Genomic DNA, 16,242 nt, shown 5'->3' with positions numbered 1-16,242 from the left:
GTATGAGGGCTGTAGCAAAAGCAGAGCTGGTGGGCAGATCTTTTGTCTTAGATCTGCACTGACCACTTCTTCAGCCTTCCTCTTGCTCTTTTATTCTCTCCACTCTCTGGGCAACTCTTACTGTTTCCTTCCCGTGATCTGTCCAGTTCCAGTGGATGGCCTGAAGAACCAGAAGCTCTTTGATGAACTTCGAATGAATTACATTAAGGAACTTGACCGCATCATCGCTTGCAAGAGGAAGAACCCTACTTCCTGCTCTCGGCGATTTTACCAGCTCACCAAGGTCCTGGACTCCGTGCATCCTGTAAGAGAGGACAGTGAAATGTCTATCTATACACATAAGAAAGAAACTTTTTACAGTGAGAACGATCATTCACTGGAGCAACCTCCCCGGGGTCGAGGTAGTCCCCATCACTGGAGGTTTTCAAGATGCAGTTGGACAGGGAGCTAGATAGTCTCATCCAGGCTCCCTTTCCCAGGGAAGGTTGGACCAGGTGACCTTTTGAGCTCCCTTCCAACCTGGGCTGTTCGATGATTCTGTGATTCTTTGTGGGGTTTTTTTTTAAACTCTTGGCACACCTTTGCAGGGACAGTATTGCAGTGTGCTCCAGATTAAGCGACAGAGAAAAGAGACACTAATTCTGCTGAGGGAGTGAAAGTTATCTGTGCCTGTCACTTCCTGCAATAACCACTCTTGTGCTTGGGGTTATGGGCTTCCTTTTTTAGCAATGAAAAGCTCTTTGTAGATGACACTTTTCCATTTTCAGCCTAGCAGAACAGCTTAAAATCTCAGTGTCCACGGTGAATCTTCTCTGATTACAGCAGTGAAAACAAATTCTCCATTTGTGACTTAAAGTTGTGCTGGTGAAACATGAGCTAGCCCTTTCCTAGGGCTCAACTCCATGCCCATACAGTTACATGTCTACAAGCGAAAAGTAATTCTTAATAAGTGAGGTCAGCAGCATCTGCACACAGTAAGACAAGTTTCTGTAGGAGTAAGAAAGTGCCATTTTTATACATCTCAGTTTTTGTTGGACTCAGTAATGTCTGAGTGTGAAGGACGATGGCAAAATACACTACATGCTCCCTTGCTCATCTTCGGGGTGAATACCTGCCATCTGATAACTGCTAGCATGGCAGTGGATGGCCAGAGCAAAGCAGGTCTCACTGTAGCAAGGTCCAGCCCTGTCCTGCTGTGCCTGCTAACATCTCCTCAGTATCTTCCCAGAGAAATCACTGACCAGGAACTTCTCGTTTAACAAACTTTCTTCCTTCCCCAGATTGCCAAGGATCTGCATCAGTTTACATTTGACCTTTTAATTAAGGCACATATGGTGAGCGTGGACTACCCTGAAATGATGGCTGAGATCATCTCTGTGCAGGTTCCCAAGATCCTGTCTGGAAAAGTCAGGCCAATCTACTTCCATGCACAGTGATCTTCTGGATGGACCTCCCAGCTCTGCCACCCCCATTTCAGCCATCTCCTGCCTGTTATTTCTGCACTACTGCACTGCAGTGCCTTGAGGAATCCCCTTTACAGAGGCGGTGTGCCAAGAAGATGGACAGTAATAAATGACTACCTGCTGGGATTCCTGAGATTTCTATTTTTCCTGAGGTACTGAACTACCTGCCATGGCTTCTGCCTAGATTTGGCTGGCTCGCTGTGCTGGGGCAGGGAACTGTGGCACAGTGGCTGTGGCACCGTATCTACGCTCTCTCATTTGTCTATTTTCCACAGTGACTTTTAGTGGTCCAGGGCCACGGGAGATTGGAGGAAATGCCAGCAGTTGTTGGGTTTGGGTTTTTTTTAAAAACAGAACAAGACAACAAGCAGGTTGAACCTGTAAGTTTGGGTGTGGGTTACTTTACTGGCCTCCTTTGGGACTTCTTATTTGCATTATGGTGCTGGGAAGCACAAGAGTTAAAATATTGCAGTAGAGAAACACCGAAGAGTTGCGGGGGTGAGATGAATTTGCAGCCTGATAAATTTACAGGACCTGCTGCTGGGTCAGAAAGCTGCCGAGCAGCCATCGCGGGGTCTACTCCGGACAGCACGCCACTGCCATCTGCGGCCCCGCAGACCTGCCTGCGCAGCAGCACAGACGAGCGCTAATATTAGCTGATGGAGCGTTACGAGGTCGTCAGCAGAAGGGCTGGAGAGGAAGATGACCTTCAGAAATCCCCAAAGATGGCAGATGGCTGCTGTTTTCCACCTGTGGTGTTTTTCCTGTGGCTGGTCAAGCTGGGTCTCTGTCTGCCCCACAGATGCCCAGGCACTCAGAAGTCACATTCCTGTCCTTGACAGCTGCTGCTTCTCCGACACAGCTGTACCCACCTCCGCAAGTGCCTGATGTCCTCAGACCTCACGGTCTCCCCTCCTGTGGGCACCTGAAGCCCCCTGCCCAGCCCCTCACCAGCTCTGCTCCCGCTGGGTGTCTGCAGAGCCCGGGTTTCCAGCTACACTACTTATTTTCTGTTGGTGTCAACTATTCTTTCTGATGCCAGCAGATGAGCATCCCAGGAGCAAAGCGGCGGGGCCAGGATCCGCAAGGCCACGGGGCTCCTGCTGTTAATACTGTCCTTTGGGAGGTAGCTGTGGTAACCGGCTGGTGCTGCTGTGGCACTTCAGGGGCTTGTAAAGGAAACACCGAAGAGACTTTATGCCCTTCCAAGCATTGTGCCCGGCTCCTGCTAATTGCAGCAGTTGATTGCAGCCTGGGGGGGGACATGGTCCCACGCATGCCGCCTGTCCCCAGCAGCCCCACGTGTCATGGTGGTGGCACAGTCTGTGGCTCTGCCACAAGGACGGATAAATGTGCCCTCACTAACGAGGGCTTTTGGTCCATGGCCAGCAAATGGTACAGGCTGATCGGTCTGCAGCTGCTGGTGACTTCAGGAATATCTGAGAAAAGCAGGCTTGGTTTGTCAGGTGTAAGCGTTGGCTTGACTCTGTTTCATACCTCAAGTTGAGAAGGGAACACAGGCCCACCCAACACCTGTATTCAGATTTGTTTATTTGCTGGGCTCCACTTCCCACAAAGTGGCCAAGCCTGTGTTCCCCGCGGTATTTCAGTTCCCCCCCTTCCCGCACAGCCGTGAGCCCACCAAAAACCGCCTGGTCAGACCTGGCCGGGTGTGTTGGTGAGCGCAGCACATACAGACTCTTGTCAGGGTAATACTCCTCATCGGGGCTGCGATGCAGTCCAGCTTTACCGACAGACGTCTACAAGGGGTCCTTGTGCCAGCGCAGGCAAACAGCAAGTCCATGCCCTGCTGCACGCAGCTCTCTGGCAGGCAGTGGTTTCACCGCTGCAGTACGGAGCAGAGCTTGTGGCGGAGCTGTGCCCACCCAGAGCGCTGGTGTGGTCCCTTGGCACCGCGATGCCACAAGTGCGAAACAAAAGCCGGAGTCTAGAGAAGTGAACCTGATCAGACCTGTGCCGCACACCGTGCTGTGTTCCCCCTGCATAATACCAGCTACTTGTGTTTGTCAGAGGGCTTTAATGTGAAGGGAATAAGGTTTAGGCCAATTGATTGCCACATATATATGGTGCAGAAAACATTGCTGCTTGGACCGTTCCCGAGCTGAGCATCACCATCAGCTCTTCATGCAAATGCCTTCATGGTACGTCTGTGTTCTTTACAAATTCTCAGTAAAACAATTTTCCTGATACTTTTCAATCGTGCTATGGGATTTTCATTAAGGGAAGGGGTAGGGAAAAAACCCAAAACTGTTGAAGGGGAAGATCTTTCTTTACAGCTGTTTGTAATGGGTTTTCCTCCCCTGCTAGATACAGCTCTGCTCATGCTTTTGCTCCTGAAATCCCTTCACGTAGGTGACAACAGGAATCCCTAGATAACCTTCCTGAATCCCAGCCAACAGGACAGTGTTCTCAGTAGTTTTTCCTATTTTCGAGGGCTGCAAGCATTTTAAGTGTCAATATGATATAATAATAGTTGCAAATGAACCAGTAAAAAAATGCTACTGGTGCATTCCTCTGTTCTTGAACATTTTCTGGCTATTAGCAGAAGAGTACAATGAACAGCTGGGTGAGTAATACCCTCATCTCTGTCATCAAGAGAAGGATGTTTATGAGCAGTCTGAATAGCTCCTTTGGAGAGCTTTATATTTTGCCCAAGCTCATGTCAGTGAAGTTTTCATTAGTTCATGAGAGTGGAAGTATCCTCCTGGGTACTTTTCTGCTGGGAGATTGGGAAGAAATCAAACTTAATAGGGATTTGTATATTCTGATTTGCTGGTGGAAGCATAGTACAAATGAAAAATGGTTTAGAAGGGGATGCTGCCTATGTATCATCTGCCAGATGTGTGCAACTTGTGTGTGCAGCCTCTCCAACTGGGTATGCTTTGAGAAGGGAGCAGGATTGCAACTAAATATTCTTCAGGAGATGAGTCAGCATGTGCCAATATTAATGGAAACTTCTAATTTGATAATTTTTTCTGGTTAGGTACTGCCCAGTGTTCAAAGGTCCATCCTTTCGTGGCATGAATGGAGCATACACGGGCCCAGTCTGGTATCGGTATCTGCTTCTCCAGCTTTCTTGTAGCTGATTCTGGTTAGGCAGGGATAGTATTTGCACTTGGGGGATGACAGTGTGTTCTTTATCTTCGCCCTCTTTGACTGCACAAAGTGTCCTTGCACTTCGGAGCAGAATCCTGGAATTCTAAAGCAGTAGCTGTTTTCTAACTGTTTCAAAGTAGACTTTTAGAGGCACAGAAATCCTTTCTTGTACCATAATGACTGGCCAAGTCATGCTCTGCACCATTGTGTCCTGGTGCCCACTATCAAATGACAGAGCACCTAGAAACCGGCAGCTGGGCGAGATGCCTGTGTGGTGGGGTGGCAGGAGCAGTTACCAGCGCCGTGCGGCTGGGACCGGGGATGGAAGCCTGCTGCAGGCTCTGGGCATGGCCGGGCAGCCTGGCTGCAGACGGGGTGCTCCAGCCCATTCGTGGGGGCATGGCATGGCTCTGGAGGAGAAGGGCACAGGCTCAGCCCTCCCGCACTCACCTGCGCTCGCTCACCTGCTCGCAGGCAACATGGAGGGACTTTTGCTCATTCCCTTTTAAAATGACGGGGGAACCTGCACTTGCGATTCAAAAAGTAAATATCTGCACCACACATAAAACCACAGCAAATTTATAGTAAGCTGCTCTCTGTGCCAGGTATTTTGTGTTCTGTGGCAATTTAATGCAGTTTTTATTTGTTAACATGTTTCTGTAATAAAAAGAGTTCTCTATATTGATAATACTTTATTTTCTTTGTAATAAGCCAAAAAGCTCATTGCTGGTGCCTTTTTGCCTGGGGAGGACTCCCAGCCCACAGCTATTGTCATGAAAGTAACAAAGCATAATGTCTCTACAATTGCTTGTTTCACCATAGCTGAGTAAGTCATGAAACAAACACTGCAGGATTACCAAAACGAAAAGAACAAGTAGCCTACAGAATGGGCAGAAAGACTTTCAGGTACAATAATGTGGTTATTTCCCAAGGTCTGGGTCCAAGGCAGGCGGTTCCAAGGCAAGGGCTATGCGCGACATGGAGAAAGCCTTTGCCCTGGCTCAGTGTGACTTTGCTGCTGCATTGCAAACCTTTATCCTCTGCAAGATGTGCAGTGAGGGCGAAGCATACACGTAGCATTTTATTACGGTTGCAATTGTATTGCAGTTGCAACACTGTAGTGTTTTTCAGTCACCTGTCAGAAATGGCAGTGTTTTGCCCAAATTAACAGCATCTGAGGCCAAATTCTGCTTCTAGAGTTAGTTGGATTGTTGCCACTGCTCTTTTTTTTTTTTTTAAATTGGAACTGAATACAATCGAATAAGGAAAATGGAGACCTACAATGTTATGACATCATTGAGACTGGAGAGCAGTGACATCCACTGCCTTGGCTGGTGAGATGCAGTGGAGGATGCGCAGGAGATGACCATGACTCAGAAGTCACTGTGTGGGGCTGAAGGATGTCTGTTCTTGTAACCAAAAAGAGGAGCCTGTCTGGCATCCAGGATAAAGACAAAACCAATCCCACTACTCTAGGGGAAATAAAAATTTCACTTTTTGACTGTTTTAGTCCATGCTTGGATCCCATGCAAGCACTCGGCCTGTGCTGTGCCACAGGGCAGACCTTCACGCTTGGTGTTCAGCTATTTTGTAATCTTAAAAGCTGTTGTTGTTCTAAGTACAATAAAGGCAGAATCTCGTTTGTTGGAACACTACTCTGTGCGTGTATTTGGCTTCTGTTTCAGTTATATGCATGAAAAATGTTATCTGGTGTGATGAATATTAGCTATTGAAGATGCCAGGAATCAGTGGGTCATTTCTCAGTGGATGAGGCTGTATGTTTGGTCATTCATAGGCTATTTTTCACAGTCAGATTTTGCTACTAATTACATGTCTGAACTGTTAATTCATTTACACATCGATTGACTAATCCTTTCATATATGCCTCTTTGGGTCTTTTAAAAAACTGAATTTAATTTGATTAATGTATTTCTCAAAGCAAGGAGCTAATAAAGGCCAGTGTCCTCCTCCTGTTGTTGTTGTTTTCAGTATCTTTATGAGCGGTTGTAAATCCATTCTGCTGGAACTTCTTTATAAAATTGGCCTGTGCTCTCCACGTAATAAAAAAAGACCGCTTATCAGCCCACTTTTTAATTCAAGGTACAGATGTGAATATTGCACAGGGTCAAGATTTTATTCACTGCAAGACAAACCAAAGAGCTTGGAAAAAAAAAATAAAAACCCTCATCCATCCACAAATAGCTAGCAATGTCTAGTGTATAATTGCACAGCAGCAGTACATGTACCAATACCCCGCAAGCTGAAAGCACAGTGTACTTAGCTGTACAAAAAGCCTTGCCCATGTGGAGTAGCATCATGTTTAGTCATCTGCAGAGAATCTGGTCCCATCCCTCCATTTGAGTCACAACTAAAAATGTATTATTTTCAAAATACACGCTTAATCAACAGAAAAATCCACTGCCATTCACGGGCTGCGGTGCTATCTCAGATACCTGTCAACATGTTAGCCCCAGTGTCGCCCATCAGACTTTTACTTGACCACCAACGTCCCCTGGGACACTGAGGAGCCGTCGGTCCAACACATCATGGGGTGATGGACCCAGTCTTTCACCTGGGTTTGCATCTCCTGATCTTACACCAGCCTCTGTCCTCTTAATGGGCTCCAGCCTTGTGTGGCTTGCACAGTATTTGCCTGCATGAGAACAGCAAGGAAATTGGTCTGAGTGTCTGCAGAGGATTGGCCTCTGCAGATTCCTGGCCCTAACCCTCCTGGCCAGGTGAGCAAATAGCCCCTGCCCCAGGCAGACTGCCGGGTGCCCTTTCTGGACCTTTGCAGTAACAAATGCAGCAAGACCTTTTCTGAAAGAGTCTGTCAGCCAAGCGAGCGGGGCTGCTCAGGGCATATGGGGCACAGCAGGCTGTGCCTGGCAGGGGGCCCGTCTGCTGCAGGATGGGCTCGAACAGCAGACACCAAGTGAGGAATCAATCTTGCCTTTTTTTTTTGTCTTTTTCTGAAAACATCTCATGCCAAGCAGCCGTAAAATGGCTCCGTGCTTTAAAGGAGTTTGCTTTAAAGATCCTTAGAACAGCTAGTGGGAAATTTTTAAAACAGAAAAATTGTTCCATTTCCTAAAATGATACTGAGTTGCTTTTGACACCCTTCAACAGTGGTTGACCTCCTCGGGGGCCCTGGGAGCGCTGCACACGCTGACAGCTGCGCTGGCAACCATCTCCCTGCATCCCTTCAGCTGTATCAGGGTAGGGGCTGCACTCACCCTCTAAGGCTGCACCAGAATGAGCCGGTGGAGAGAGATGCTCTGCACGCTGGATTATTTCAGGTGTGGATGGGCCTCAGTCAGAGCACGGCCCAAACCCACCCCAACTGTGGGGACCCCCAGCGCCCTGCTTGACCAGTGTCCCCTGTGGGACGCCCACCTGCTGCCGAAGCCCCACGTCAGCGGGGGCTCCCCGCTCCTCCTGCAGCCGCAGTCACCGTCTCCTGTCCCCGGTGGTCCGGGCAGCTCCTCCATCACCTTCACCACGGTGGGCTCAGCTCCGTGGCTGGATGAGCGATGTGGGTGCTGAGCTGTGCTGGCAGGCAGGCTGGTGGTGCCTCTGCATCGTATTAAGGGTTCAGAACCTGGCTGTTGAACCGTTCTGTGACTGACGATATCTAACAGCACTTATTTCTCCCAGTCAAAGAACAGAAACAGGACCAGGACCCACCAGAACACTAGCTTGCCATGGGTCTAAAACTGCCTATGGACTACTTAAAGCAATTGCAGACAATGGCCCGAGACCTCCGTTTATACAAACCCCGGGTGCTAAAGGAGTCCAGCTGTAAGAAGCTGAGTGGGATGGTATGCCTGAGATCATGCGGGGCCTGGTATTGAGCAAATTAATTAATTATTATAAAAGTCCTTTAAATGCAGTTTAGTTTCTCTAATTTGCATAACAAGTTTTTGCAACTCCCTCCAAGACAGACTAATTAAAACTCCAGGCTTCACCTGGAGCCCTCAGAGAGAGCTTGGCCACCGCTATCCCACTGACCCCCCTCCGGTACCCAGGCTGTGTTCAGCGCTGGTGCAGAGCCCTCCCTGAGGCCCTGGCGAAGGCGGCGATGGGCTCTTGCAGCTCACTGCTCCTCTTGTGCCCAGGTCAGCAGTCTGCTCAGCCCAGCCCAAATCCCTGTGGGAGCACCATGAAGTGCTTTAAGGCACAGGTTTCAACAGGAGAGGTGCAGGTTTTAACAGGAGAGCAGCTTGCAGCCAGCACAGGAGTGCAGCAATATGCTGTCCATGCCAAGCCTTTGGTACAGGGCGTTTGGGGTGTGGTTTTGGGGTTTTTTTAACCATGTGTGCACACACCAGCCTCACACAGAAATCATCCTTTCTGTCAAGAAAAGCGTGGAGACGAATAACAAGGCTGGCAGCACATACCGTTGGCATGCATCGCTGAGCTGGGGCAAAGTCATCAGGTTCGCCCGCATAGCTGTCTCTGATGAGGAGATGAGTGACCTGCCCGGTCCGGCTGCAATAGTCCCCAGGCTGGCTACTCCGGGGGGACATCCAGGCTCTGGCCCCCAGCCCTTCTTCTTTACCTGCCCTTTCTCTGACCGCCCCTGCAGCTCACCCCATCCCTGCCCAGGAAGCGGCTGGGAAGGGGCAGGGGCCCCTCAAGAGGTTCCCTTCTGCATCAGAAGTATGTGATGCGCTGGGTGAGGAGCACCCCGCACGGAGAAGGCATTGCTGCTTCACTGGAGGGATGCTAGAGTCGCCAGCAACTCAGTTGTTCGATGATGGGGGTTGCCTGTTTCTCACTACTGTTGAAGTTCCCATCTCATCACACTTGGCACCTCCTGCATCCCGCCCGACTTGAGCAAAGCTCGGCCTGAGCAGCTGGGAGAGGCGCTGGGAGCTGCTCTGCCCTCCATGTGTGCTGGGCTCCGGCAGCTCGTCCAGCAGCCACAGACCTCAGCGCGGTCACGCCGACTCGTGTGCTCTTGACATGAGGAATGTCAGCCAACTCTGGGGTTTGCTCCTTGCCCAAAATTGCTGCCGCCTCTCACCGCCGCCAGCAGGTAGACGCCAACGAGAGGGTGAGCAGGGACCTGCGTGCCCCGCGTCCCGTCCCTGCTGGAGCAGAGTGACCGCAGGGGCATGGCCCGGCATCACGGTGCCAGGATGAGCCCGTGGGGCTGAGGCACCAGGGAGGGACCAGGGTGTGCAGGACACAAAGGATGCAAAGAGCAAAGGATGCTGGACCTGCAGGAGGACGGAGGTCCTGGGGGGCAATGTGCTGGGGGGGGGGGGTGAAGGGGTGTTTCTCTAAGCCTCCATGGGAAGAGCAACCTTTTATATATGATTTCAAGAATCTTCAGAACTTCTGCTTTTTAGGAGCTCTCACAGATCCTGACAGAGGCTGTGAAAGCACCTCTATCATAAAATTCCAAAAATATAAGGAAAGTAAAGAAATAATTCAAAGCACCTACTGAATTTTTAAGCCCATGGCAGGATATTTTTTTGCTGGCCTGACTCTTGATTTATGGATGTATAGGCCAAGTAATGCTGCTGACAGTTGCCAAGAAAATGTCTGGTGTAGAAAGCTGGTCCTAAATCAGAGCATTCAGCTGGTTAATTGTGCAGCGAGTTGGACCAGAGAGAATTATGGAGTTTAAAACTAAGACTCTGATCTAGCAAGAAGTCCTGCGTGGGTGGATTCCTGTGCCTTTATGGATCTCTGTGCAGCACATAAATTTAAGATGTCAGTGCTCCACTAAGTACATTTCAATCCTAAATTTATCATATAGATGTGTCTACTGAAGTGTGCCTTTAACCTCTCCAAATCCTTCCTCTGGGAATTTCTCCCTGAGGCCCAGACTTGAGCTTTGAAACTTCTTGTTTTGATATCTTTTCTCTGTATAAAAAACTACAAGGTATTACTTATGCTGGAAAATATTTTTCTTGCTCAGATGAAATCAAAACATTTTCCTTAAGAAAGCAAACCATGTACCTGTGGGTTGGGACACCAGAATTGTTGGGATAGCACCTCAGTGCTCCTTCCAGTCTGTAATCATTCATTACAAGGGCTAATAGAAAAAGAATACAGTTTCTTTCACTGAAACACTGTTGTTTTGAAGGCATCCATCCCTGGAAAAATTACAGCCCCCAAAAGAAAGTACAGAGAAAAAAAGAGCCAGGGAAAAAGAAAAAAATCCCCAACCCTTACGCTACTGCTTCGGCTTGTGCTACCTGGGCATCGTGACCCTGTGTCCGTCCCAGGCAGGGGATGCTCCCGGGCACAGGAGCAGGGTGGGACATGCCCCCCAGCAGGCACCTGGCAGGGGATGCCACGCATGGGGCTGTGCCCACTGCCAGCCCCCTGAGGGGCAGCCGCCGCTCCACAATGGTGCTGGTCATTTTTTCTAGATTTAACAAGGATCTTTTGTTAGTTCCAAGATTGAAGCATTTTGTTTTTTTACCGGCAAGCCTGGAGCCCAAGTGACTCCGGATGAAAATGCAGCGAGATTTTCTGCCAGCCCCAGGGTATCCGCAGCGGCAGCTGCAGCCAGACTCTTTGGGTGCAGGTCAGGACTGCAAACGCAGCGAGACCTGGATAAAGCAGCTTGCCTGGTGATAGGAGGGCAGATGGAGGCTGCTCCCAAGCCCACCCACCCACACACGCTTTATCCAGCCTTTCCCTGCATCCCACACCGCTCCCAGCACATGGCCCTGGCCCTGGTCTCCTGGCTGCTGCAGCAGTGCCCAGTGACTGCAGTCCTGGTAAGCAGTTCCCATCTCACCATCACCATTTCCCTCCCCAAATTATTGCTGACAAACCTTCACCCTGTCCTTCAGTACCACAGAGGTAACTCAGCAATAACAGCCCCAAATATTCCCAGGATGAAAAACAGGAGAAGGTTTCTAATAACGAAAGAAATGAGATTGTGCAGTCTGTATTCTTGCTCGGGGTGTTAATCAAAACCTAGCTGTGGTTAAGATGGAATTAGGTTAATTTACAGAAGGACGCACAAAGGGTCATGCCGTTGCCTGTGCCAGTGGCAGGCAGGACCCATGGGGCCATGGAGCATCTCCAGGTGATGTCCTGGTGCCAGCCAGAGCCACCTGCCCACTCCTGCCCTCTCTGGCTCCTCTCGTGCCCCCATGGCAGAAGGTGCAACCCACAGCCGAGCCGATAGCCCCCAGCTTGAGCACCCGCCTACGCACTGAGCTCTCCAAATTACAGATTTGATCCAAACCCTTGCGAGGGAGCAATTTCAGCCCCTGAGCCCCGCAAGCACTCAGGCTGCAACGAACTGCACGTTGGGCTGGAGGAGCTGAGGAAGGGTCTCAGCCAGGCTCCCCGGCCTGTTGTGCGCTGTAGTATTTGATCGGGACTGTTGGCTCTTGCCAGTTTATGTTCTTAGGATTAGTCTTTCCAGCTGAACAGATGTGGAAAACCAAAAAGGGAGCAAAGGAAGCATTGCACGTTATGTGCCACAAGCCCCATGCATGAACTGTGTGATTCGGCCCACTGCTAACGGCAGAGCCCAGCTATGAAGAAATCAGCATTTCACTCGCGCTCCCTGCCAGGAGAGTGATTTTCTTCTTTGTTAAGAGAAGAAAGGCCAAGACTGTCAAAATGCACAGAGCTGCAATAAATCCTGCTGTGGCAAAGGTTCTTCGGGGACTCCTTTTCCATTCCTGCTCCCTTATGGTGGACGGTGCAGGGGCTTAAAGGGTACTGGATATTCCTGGGGCTGGAAGAAAGACGTGGTGCTTTGGGGGTGCTGGGGGGGGGGGCAGGCACCCCATACCCAGCTGCCCCTCAGGGGAGCCATGGAGCGCTGGATGCCACTGCCGGGGACCGCTCCTGCCACTGTAAGCAGGGTCTCAGGCCCCTTGCAGCGATGCTGAATGGGGATCGGGAAGGCAGGACCGTGCTCGGCCGGGATGGTGCCCAGCCGGGCGCTTGCTCGGGGGCCTGGAGCCGGGGCAAGGCACAGACCTGCTCCGAGCCTGCAAACCTGGAGCGCATGCTGCAATGCTCAGCACCCTTGAACTAAGACTAGGATGGTACAAAGTAATTGCAGCAAGGATGCTGAGAAGAATACGGCAATTAGAGGCCTGAAAAAGGGTGTAGATGAGAAAGCTCCCCATCGTTCAGCTGAAGACCCTCAGAGACACTAGAGCTGAATTCATTCATCTCAAACCGCTGGAGGGGTTCCTCAGCTGCAGCCTTTTCCAGCCACATGTTATTAGGTTAAAAAAAAAGAAATTAAAAATTATCACTCAACAAAGGAGTGAGTGGTGTATTTAGGAAATGTGGAAATGGGCTGCATCTCCTCTTGGGGCAGGGAAGCAAAGCATGCAGGCTACCGAGCAGCAGGGACAGCTTGCCCACCCCACGCTTACCCCAGGAGCACCCTCCCTCTCCTGGTACCTCACACACTGCTGCCAGCTCCTGTGTAGTCACCTTGGTCGGTCACTTGTCCATAAATTCAGGCTCAAAAGCAGGTTGCAAGACTCCCATTTAAGAGACAAAGCTGTTTTCTCCTGTGAGAGATCATTTTGTTAAATAAAAGCAAGAGGCCTGAAAAGCAAATGGTAGTGAACATCAACATCAGAGTTGAGAGGGATGGGAAAACAGATATGAAGAGGGAAAAAAGATGTTGGATAGATGGAAAGAAGCCAGTGTTGCGTCTGAAGTAATCATAAATAAGTAGAAAGGTGTTTATGCTGACAGAGGCAGCTGAACAAGAACCAGGCAGCTGAAGTTAAAAATGAGAAAACATTTTAAAACCACATCATGCCTCTCTGTAAGAGGCAGAACAAGGGGGTCCATGCTCAACCCACCCCTGTGCAAACCCACTGCCCTGAGCCACGCTTGTGTGCCCTGGCCACGCGCAGGGAGGGTCGGCTGCATCGCCGGGGTGCCTGCGGGACCCGAGCAGTGGGATCTGCAGAGCAGAGGATGGCTGCAGCGTGGGCAACACTGGGGCATTGCTTAAAGGAAGAAAAAGCATACTTGGGACTCTTTTTTTTTTTTTTTTTTTACTTCATGGAAACTTTATAAACACTTGAAGTAATCTACACTTTTACATGACAAAATGGCTCTGATGGCTGATGTCTGCGGGCCCTGCCAGGCTGCACAGGGCAAATCCTGCGTTCCCAGCTGTGTTGCTCCAGTGGCACTGGCAGCTGGGATTGTGCCCCACAGGCCTCCACCGGCACAGCTGAACCACCCTACCACCGCTCCGCCGCTGGTCCCCAGCGTTCGGCTGCACGCACAGAAGAGGAAAAACCAGCACACACACGTGAGAAATTACTTTAAAAGGACACAATGAAATACATTTCTAGTAAGCTGCTTCCCTCCATTGTTTGCAATGTCAGACTTAAAACCAAACTCCCTCGGACTTCTTTCTTCCCACAGACCCTAGCTCTGTCCTCTGGGACAGCCACCCCAAGAGGGTGACAAAGCCACCGCAGGCAGGCTCGGGCACCAGTGCCCATCCACAGCAGGAGACTGGGGCTCCACGGCCAGGCTGCTGGAGAGGCTTCCCAGCCACCACAGCTGTTCTGGGCTGGTCAGGGCACCTTGCTGGCTCACAGCTCCGCCTGACCTGCTCTCTCAAATACCTGATCAGAAAAACACAATGCGCTCTGTTTTGGTGCTGCTCACACCTCCCAGCCACTCACGAGAGGGTGCAGCAGAAAGGGCTCACTGTAGCTTTGAAAAGCCCTGAGATGCCAGTGAGTGTAATATAGTCTAGGCATTGATATCGCTTTTTTTTTCTTAAAGCCACTTTTATGTGCCACTGTTCAAAGCAGGAGTACAGGAGCGAGCAGCTGGGGCACTGCCAAAGCCCGAGGGAGCAGAAGCACCATTGACACGACACGTGTGTGTCCAGTGAACGCCAGAATTACATTCAGCAATAAAGCAGACAGGTGCTAGATGCACACACAAGGCAAGCGTCAGCATCCCACCGGCAAACCTGCGCCAGGCAGGAGGCAGAGCGCACTAGAGAGGATGGAGCACCCGGGAAGCAGCTAATGGGGATGTTTGGCCACTGGTTTGGGAATGCTCCCAGCACCCAAGGAAAATCATTCAAAACATGGAAGCCACCTTTGAGCAGGTGAGAGGAAGCAGGGAAGCCACTCATTGCCTATTTACAGGCAAACTCTACAGCTCAGGAACTGAGCCCTGGTGTCAGCTGGAACGACAATAAGCCTCTACTGTTAACAGGGGTACTAGGGGTGGTCCTGGTTAGGAGAAACCTTCCAGACCAAAGGGCATCAACTACATGGCCGCTGCTGAGGAAAAGAGACTAGACATCTCTTGGATTGGAAATTAATGTAACAAGCAAACAAGAAACTGTGCGCCTCTCAAAAAAATGGGTTGACCCATACTCATTGAGTTTCAGTTCCTCTGTGCTGGTCCACCAGAACAACCCTGGGACAGAGACTTCTTGGTGAGCCTGAGGGAAGCGGATCTGGTGGGACAGTGGCTCACACAGGAGGAGGAGGAGGAGGAGGAGGAGGAACAACGCCTGCCGCTTCCTTCTCCCAGCGGTGCTCTCAGAAGCTGCTGACCCGACCGGTGCTGCCCAGAAAGCTGACCCACAGGCAGGGGCTGCGGCCCCACCCAGGCAAAGCCCCCTGGCACAGCCGCGTCTGCCAGCGTGGTTTTCCAGGACAGGGGCATGCTGATGCCAGGGAGGAGATGAAGAGGTGTCCTGCAGAGCCAAGCATGATGGTCCCCCAATTCCTGTCCTGCCTGCCTTAGCACAAGCAGCATTTCCAGTAACATACACTGCTCTTCTACACACTGAACACACTATAGCTTACTGAGCAAGGAAAACATAACATAAAGGAAGGAGCTTCTCATGGCAAGGGGGGGCAACCCAAACTCCAGTCATTCTACCCTTGCATCCAAGCATGGGGAGTCAGCCCCTTGCATTCTGACTCCAATGTCTGTCCAAGGTCACCCTTGCCAAGGCGCATTTACCAAAAAGTGAGCAGATAAATGGCCACTCCCATCCCCCGCGGTCCCTTCCACAGCTCGTTGGTGTTCACCCAGCCCTGCAAATGTTGCTGGTCACCTGAAAGGGCACACACGAGCATCCTTCACAGCCTGCGCAGAGAGGAGTGGCGGAAGGACTGGGAACAGTTCAACACATATGTGTGGGTAGTGTCTTCTCCCCATCGTTATCTCCCTCTCTTCTAATTTCTTGAGCCACTTACAACAGCGTGCTCTGAAATTATCGTCCGGTAAGATAGCTGCTCTCCAGGGGCACCAGAACTGGAAAAGTCTTAGCTGTGACACGTCCATTTCACAAGCACAAAATCTCCTGGGTCTAGTTGGGCTGAGGTGCTTACAAAGTCTGGAAGAAGAAAACAAGCACGTTCTATGCAGCAGTATAAATCCGTCAGTGATGGCAAAACCACAACCAGAGCAAGCCCAGACCTCAGCATTGCCGCTTGCATAGTGCTCACGTTTACCCTGAGCGCTGCAGCAAGGAGGCTCAGGAAGGGCAGAGCAAGCTGATTTACTCTGCCCTGCCATACTACCACCCCAGCAAAGAGCACACCCCACCTCTAGTCATTATCTTTCCTCCTGCAAGGGTCTCCTACAGGAAGGACATTTCTCATCTTTCTTTTGAGATTCCCATTGCCTCCAGTGGACTCCCACCACCCCATGA

General features: G+C 50.6%; 2 protein-coding genes across 6 annotated transcripts in view; one reads left to right on the top strand and one right to left on the bottom strand.

Annotated features, from left to right (window-relative positions):
* Positions 1-6,232, top strand: part of AR (androgen receptor) — a 58,921-nt gene extending 52,689 nt beyond the window's left edge. Inside the window, exons 7-8 of the mRNA XM_049827754.1 lie at positions 147-304; positions 1,281-6,232. Coding sequence (XP_049683711.1) covers positions 147-304; positions 1,281-1,436 — 314 coding nt within the window. The 3' untranslated portion in view covers positions 1,437-6,232. The remainder of the gene's footprint in view (positions 1-146; positions 305-1,280) is intronic.
* Positions 6,233-6,693: 461 nt separating this feature from the next.
* Positions 6,694-16,242, bottom strand: part of OPHN1 (oligophrenin 1) — a 76,220-nt gene continuing 66,671 nt past the window's right edge. For 2 of the 5 annotated variants that reach the window (XM_049827752.1, XM_049827753.1), the window contains exon 24: positions 13,103-15,924. The gene's annotated coding sequence lies outside the window, so the exon portion shown is untranslated. The other 3 variants (XR_007509447.1, XR_007509448.1, XR_007509449.1) reach the window with 3 other exon arrangements.

Source organism: Accipiter gentilis, chromosome 24, assembly GCF_929443795.1.
Source record: "Accipiter gentilis chromosome 24, bAccGen1.1, whole genome shotgun sequence".
NCBI lineage: Eukaryota > Metazoa > Chordata > Aves > Accipitriformes > Accipitridae > Astur > Astur gentilis.
Note: the sequence above shows the minus strand (reverse complement) of the source record. Positions and strands in the feature narration are given on the sequence as shown.